This window comes from Pseudorasbora parva, chromosome 23, assembly GCF_024679245.1.
Source record: "Pseudorasbora parva isolate DD20220531a chromosome 23, ASM2467924v1, whole genome shotgun sequence".
In the NCBI taxonomy this organism is placed as follows: domain Eukaryota; kingdom Metazoa; phylum Chordata; class Actinopteri; order Cypriniformes; family Gobionidae; genus Pseudorasbora; species Pseudorasbora parva.
The window spans coordinates 25318881-25325305 of NC_090194.1; the positions used below are offsets into that span (position 1 = coordinate 25318881).

Genomic DNA, 6425 nt, shown 5'->3' on the forward strand with positions numbered 1-6425 from the left:
CGTTTACACTGGCACAAAAAATAAAAAATCTGGGCCCGTATTTATCAAGCTTCTCAAAGTGCTATTTTAGTCTTAAGTGCTGAGAATTCATGACATTTACTCCTACTTTCAAACTTAAGTATAAAAGCAAGTTATCAAATTTCTTAAAGCTAAGAATCTCTCTTACTCTCCCAGTTATTTAAGACAGCTCGAGAGGTCTCTCAAGTGGTTAGGAGTTGCCAGTAGGGGCTTGTGATGGCGCTATGGAGACAGAGACGTGCGCAAATCTTTCAATAGAGGAAGAAAGTGTTCGAAATGTTTGACGACAAATAGTTCATCAAACAGTATCGTTTAGACAGAGCAGACATCATCTTTTTCAGCACTGGTTAATGTTGGGTTTTATAAAAAAAATAAAAATAAAAATAAAAACACTGTTCGAGTAATTCAGCAAGCAGTAGCGATCGTTTCTCTCTCCTGCCATGTCGGTTTTCTTTTGGAATCCATGGTGGCTGATTATATATATAAAAAAATCTAGGCTATATATGGGCAATTTAACAGCACGCCAGTTTAAAGACAATGAATTACATGGATGAAAACATGTTTATCTTTCATTTAAAATGTGTATATTATAATGTATTCTCTTGAAAACTCTTTATTGTCAAATGTGTATTGAATGTAAACTCCTCTTAGGAATTTCACCATTCAATGTGAATTTATCTTTATATTCTTAAATAAGGACATCTATTCAGTATTTGTGGCACAGCAAAGTGTCGTAAATCCACACTAAGACTAGCATTTAAGATTTAGTCCTACACTTTACTTAAAGTATGATTGGGACGCTTGATAACTAACTTTTAAGCGCAGCTTTGAGCCAAGAATTGTTTTACTCTTAAGTCAATTCTTAGCAGTGTTCTTGTGAGTAATTCTAAGATGTTTGATAAATACGGGCCCAGATTCCCCCCGACCTACTGTTATTATCCAGTCTATCTGTTCTGTCAGATTGAGCTGCAAACATCAATGACAGATTTGAACTTATCCAAGCTTGAAATGGTCAACCGACGTGAATTATAAAATCATTTTAGTACGCCATTCAAATCATGAGGGTCAACCATGTTGCATTGCAAAGCGATCACCAACAGAACCATTTTGGATGGAGATTAATGCAAACACAGATATCAGTTACCAGTCATGAGTAAAGTGAATGTAAACCGGTGGGACAAAAAAAAAAAAGAAACAAAGTACATGGTCAAAAGATCAGTGTAAATGCAGCCATTTGTCTCTCTTCAACTAAAAACATATGCATCGTGTTAATTTACACAACGCCATTTTGTGTGCTTGAAAACACAAATTTTACCATCGTCTGTGTAAACAACAAAAACGTGAACTTTTGAAAACAGATATCATATGTCTAGGTTCATCTTTGATTACTCCTTCAGGGTCGGTCAGAAATCTTGGAGTAATCTTTGATGACCAGCTGTCCTTCAAAGACCACATCTCGGTCATGCAGGTTTGCATTGCACAACATCAGGGAAATCAGACTGTTCCTTACAGAGCATGCAACACAGCTTCTTGTCCAAGCCCTGGTAATTTCTAGACTTGACTATTGCAATGCGCTTCTGGCTGGACTTCCATCCTGTGCAATCAAACCGCTGCAAATGATCCAGAACGCTGCGGCACGTCTTGTATTCAATGAGCCCAAAATGGCTCATGTCACACCTCTATTCAGCTCTCTGCATTGGCTACCACTCGCTGCCCGGATCAAATTCAAAGCTCTGACTCTTGCTTATGGATCTTCCACAAGCTCTGCACTCCTACGAGTCTACACCCCCAGCAGAAGCCTTCGCTCCGCTAATGAGCGAAGGCTTGTGGTACCATCACAGAGAAGCATGAAATCCCTCTCCAGAACTTTTTCTTTCATTGTTCCTGGTTGGTGGAACGATCTTCCGTCCTCCATACGCACAACAGAATCACTGGCTTCATTCAAAAGACAGGTAAAATCTAATCTCTTCCATGAGCACTTAATCTTACATAAAAAAAAAAAAAAAAATACTCAACTCCTGAGTTGTAAGTCGCTTTGGATAAAAGCGTCTGCTAAATGTATAAATGTAAATGTAAATATGCGCATTTCGGGTTTGGTGGGTGTTTCTTGACAAAGTTTCAGCGCAGACTACTGGCCTGGCATGCATAATACAGCCTGTTTAGTACTTTTTTGAGAGATCCGTGTGAACGGGGATCAGTTTAACAAATATGCTGCGTTCCACTCCCACTTTAAGACACGCACTTGCAAACTACCCTAAGCATTTCCACTCCACCCCACCACCATTTTGAAGTGCAACCCACTTTGTGAGGTGGACAAGGGAAGTTTATATGGAGAGACCCTTGCTCCCTTGATTTTGACCGAGGGATCAAGTCTACTTCATATGTACACTTCAGGCAGCTTCATATACCACAGTGCAATGTGATTGTGACATCACCGCATATTACGTTTAATTTACCCCACCACAGACAACTCTATGATATTTTTAAAAACATTTATAACAACCCAAACACACCTATATACATATATAATGCTGCTTTAAACAATTTCGTGAAGGAAAAAATCAATCAATCAATCAACTCAATAGTGGATTCCAAGTGATCAAGGGCTTAGGGCATTCCAGTTCAGTCCATTGCTAATATTCCACCAGTAGTGGACACTCATGCAACGTAAGCAAAGATGCACATCCGAGTGATCAAGACGAAGGGAAGTTAGCGAGTGAAGGGCATAATACAAACTAACTGGAACGCAGCAATAGACTGTAAAAAAAAAATATGGACGTAGTGTCTGTGACATCACCCATAGGATTCTGAAGAGCAGTTTTGAAGTGCAAAGTAGAGACGAGCTGACTGTTGACATCTTACCAGCTTGACACTCCCGGGTAACAGAAAACGGGCAACAGAAAGCGGCAGGACGTGGGCTGGGCTGAGCTGAGGTGACGTGATGACTAACAGACAGCAGATAAACGAAAACCAAACCGTCCCTCAAAGTGGCCACGGCCTTAATTATGCAGAAATTTAAGGCTTTATATAATTATAAATGTGTTACACAAAAAATCCACCCCCATCACAGTTGTAATGAAGGTGAAAAATTGCTATATAGACCAAAACCACAAATTTTACCAGGCTGTAAACATGTTTTTTTCTGCTGTAAAGTTGGATATTTTAACATGGAGCCCAATGAGATTCTGCTCCCTTCTGGAGCCTGTCCCTAGCAGCCAGTTAATGAATTGCAGTTTAAGTCACTTCCGTACTGGCATCAAGAGAAACTGGGGAGGTTTCCGCTTGGTTTAACATTGTCATGTACCCTAAGGGTCATATGCATACACACACACACACACACTATAGGCGTGTTCAACTACAAGCTGTCTGAATGCAACTGATCAGCAAGGAGCTAAAAACAGAAACATGAAGTCAGACACTTTCTGCTTCCTAGAGTGATGCTTGCACAATGTTTGAATACTTTATCACAGATGGAGTGAAATAAATGCAATAGTTGTCAAATACACAGATGTTTCAGAGGCATGACTGTTATGTAAATCTTTATGTACTGCTTACAGCATCTGTTTGTACGATGAACTTCAACACAAGACTATATTAAGGAAGCTGGTTCTTTCTTTAATCAGTAGCCACCCATGTGTAAACGTAGCCCGAGTCGCTTATAGCACTTTGATGGCATAGGCGCAATCTCCATTCAGACAATTTCTAACCAGAGTGCACTGCTTAAGTCAGCCAGCAATCAGTCTGTGTGTTGCTGCATGAGTCAAACAAGCATTTTGAGGAGAATTAATTTAGGGAGCACAATGCAACCATGTCTGCAGTGCTTTATGGGACAAAACATTACCTGTAGAGCTCTTGCAATGATTTGCGTGCCAGGTTCTTGAGCATCGTGGGTAGTGTTTTTCATACGGAATTCTGCCGTTAAACACTAAAAATATTGTAAAATGATTGTTTCAAATACAGATACCAGTTAACCATGGAGCAGTATTTAAATGGGTCAGAGTCTAAAATTCCCAACTTCTGGAAGCCTATGGTTTTATGCATTATGGGACTTGCAAAGGTACAGAAGGACTGTCAGGGTCACCAGTGGCAGAATGTGCAAAAGCAGTTAAACCAGACATGAAGGAAAATGACAAGTCAGATACAAGCAAGAATTGATGTCAGTTTTATTGAGGAGCTTTCTTTTGCCCTTGAACCACCACAGGACCAAGTGTGGCCTTGCCTTCCCACTGAACACCTAGAGAGAAGAAACAAGTTAGAGCAATAAAAACATCGTAAGCAACCTTAGAAATAGCAAGATATACTAACCTCCATAGGGAGCAGCAGCAATTCCACCATCAGGACCACATGTTGAGTCACAGCAACCACAAACTTGGTCATTTCCATCAGCAGCAAACCACCTGCAACAGGACAAAGACACCACCTTCAAGATGAGCAAAGTCAGCTTTAAAATAAGATAAAGTGCAACGTACCCATTGGTGAAAGAACAGGATTTGTGCTCAGCGTCACTGGGTGCAGAAGCAAGAGTTGCCTTCACAACACACGTTATGTAGATCTGCAAGGGATGACAGACAAGTCAGAAAACCAAAGCAGATGGGAAGAGAAGTTGAATTTACTCATGATATGCGTAGTACATACAGAAGGACTGGAGCTCTCCTGGAACCTGAATGCCTCCAGCTGGATCTGGACCTTGTCAGCCTGGGACCGAGGCATGAAGCGGGAGCTGGAAGCTGTAGCCTTGGCATCCACAAAGCACCTGATGAGGTCAGCACAAAGAGAAACCCATGAATCCATTCAGAGTCACAGATCATTTCTAGTTGGTTGACATCAGTGACAGTTTAAAAAGAGCAACTAAAACTGTCCTATAGCGCCAAGGGCCATAACCTTACCCATGATTCTCAATGAAGGAATATCTCGGAAGGGAGTTCACATCAGGCACTTGAGTGGCCACACAGCTGTCCACAAACACACGCAGAGGCACATGATTGTACTGCTTCACAGATGCCTCAATGTTAATAACGCCACCCAGGAAATAAAGGTATGAAGGCCTCTGATTGGACCAATCATCTACAGATAAGAAAAGGGGACCTTTTAGGCACAAATCACAAGGATAAAGATTTATTTTATTAAAAACCTGTACCAACCCATCATGAGCTTCAGGGAGAACACCAAGGCTTCTTCACCAATCTCCGTTGAGGCATAAGGGACCCATGTTGGCCTCAAGGCATTACTGCTTACATTTTGAAGCCTGTGGTTCATTAAGGGACCCATTAAATGGTCTCCCAGTTGCACGGGAGGCAGTGAAAGGCACAGAGGTCACTTACCTTTGATAGTGGCACTGAACACCAACAACTGCACCCTCAGTCCGGGTAATCGCAGTACTTGCAAGAGCCTCAGGGGTGTAGGTAAGAGAAAAGGTGTAGACAAGCTCATCCTCATTCATCTGGAAGAGATTGAAGTAGTTAAAACAAAAGGGTTCCTCACAAAGATGATTGGGTGAACCATTAACCTTTAAGACAGGTTTGTACCAGATGCCCTGGCATTACAAAGACAACAGCCATGTGAACTGACACTCTTTGAGGATTTTGGAGATCCTCAACTAGAACAAACTGATTACGATTTAGGAGTTCTTACCATCTGCACGCTGTTGCAGTCCTGTAACTCATACTCAAAGATGAGCACCTTAGACTGAGAGTCCTGACCAACAACAGGACATCCACCTAAAGACAGACCAGTTGGCTGGATCAAATGACCATTGCTAAACAAGTCCTGCTGGACCTCTACAAGGACCCGGTTCTCTCCACATTGAACCGCTACGCTGCTGGGAGTCACGGGTTGCCTCAACTGGAAGTTCACCGCCAACTCACTCTGCACCTCGGGAACGACAGGATACTTCCAATCCAAAGGCTTCACTGGACCCTGCAACAGCTGCTTCTCCTGAAGGCCAAAAGGGTCCTGTGCAAGGCCTCTGGAGGCAGAACCCAAAGGACTCTGAGCAACTTTCAAAGGGTTCCAGAGCCCTGGAGGAGAAAGGGCAGGACCTCTGGAAGCTGGATCGGATTTTGGCCCCATGCTTCTTGGACTTTGACTGTAGCTCAAACTTCCCCATGCATCAGGCAGATCAAATGCAACAATCACAGCCACCACTAAGACACCTTTTAGAACCTCCATCCTAGCAAACTTTAACACAAATGCCACAACACGCACCAGTGCTTGCCTTTGCCATTTTGTACATCTTTGAATGAAGGTGTCACCTCCCCTTTTAGTTTAATTGATTACCTTTGATTCTGCTCTGGACCTGTAGAGTTTATGCATCTCTGGGATCCACAGCTCTGCCAAGTGAAACTCTGCACTTTGGTATGGCTGCGTTTACACTGGCACAAAAAATAAAAAATCTGGGCCCGTATTTA

At 42.2% G+C, this 6425-nt stretch overlaps 1 protein-coding gene across 1 annotated transcript; it reads right to left on the reverse strand.

Moving 5' to 3' along the window:
- Positions 1–4181: 4181 nt before the first annotated feature.
- Positions 4182–6215, reverse strand: LOC137062388 (zona pellucida sperm-binding protein 3-like). Its single transcript, XM_067433268.1, has 8 exons — positions 5650–6215; positions 5340–5458; positions 5160–5263; positions 4905–5082; positions 4654–4771; positions 4488–4570; positions 4324–4415; positions 4182–4252 (listed from the first exon to the last, which is right to left on the reverse strand). Exons 1-8 carry the CDS (start codon positions 6184–6186, stop codon positions 4182–4184), a joined length of 1302 nt encoding a protein of 433 aa, XP_067289369.1. The 5' UTR covers positions 6187–6215.
- Positions 6216–6425: the final 210 nt, after the last annotated feature.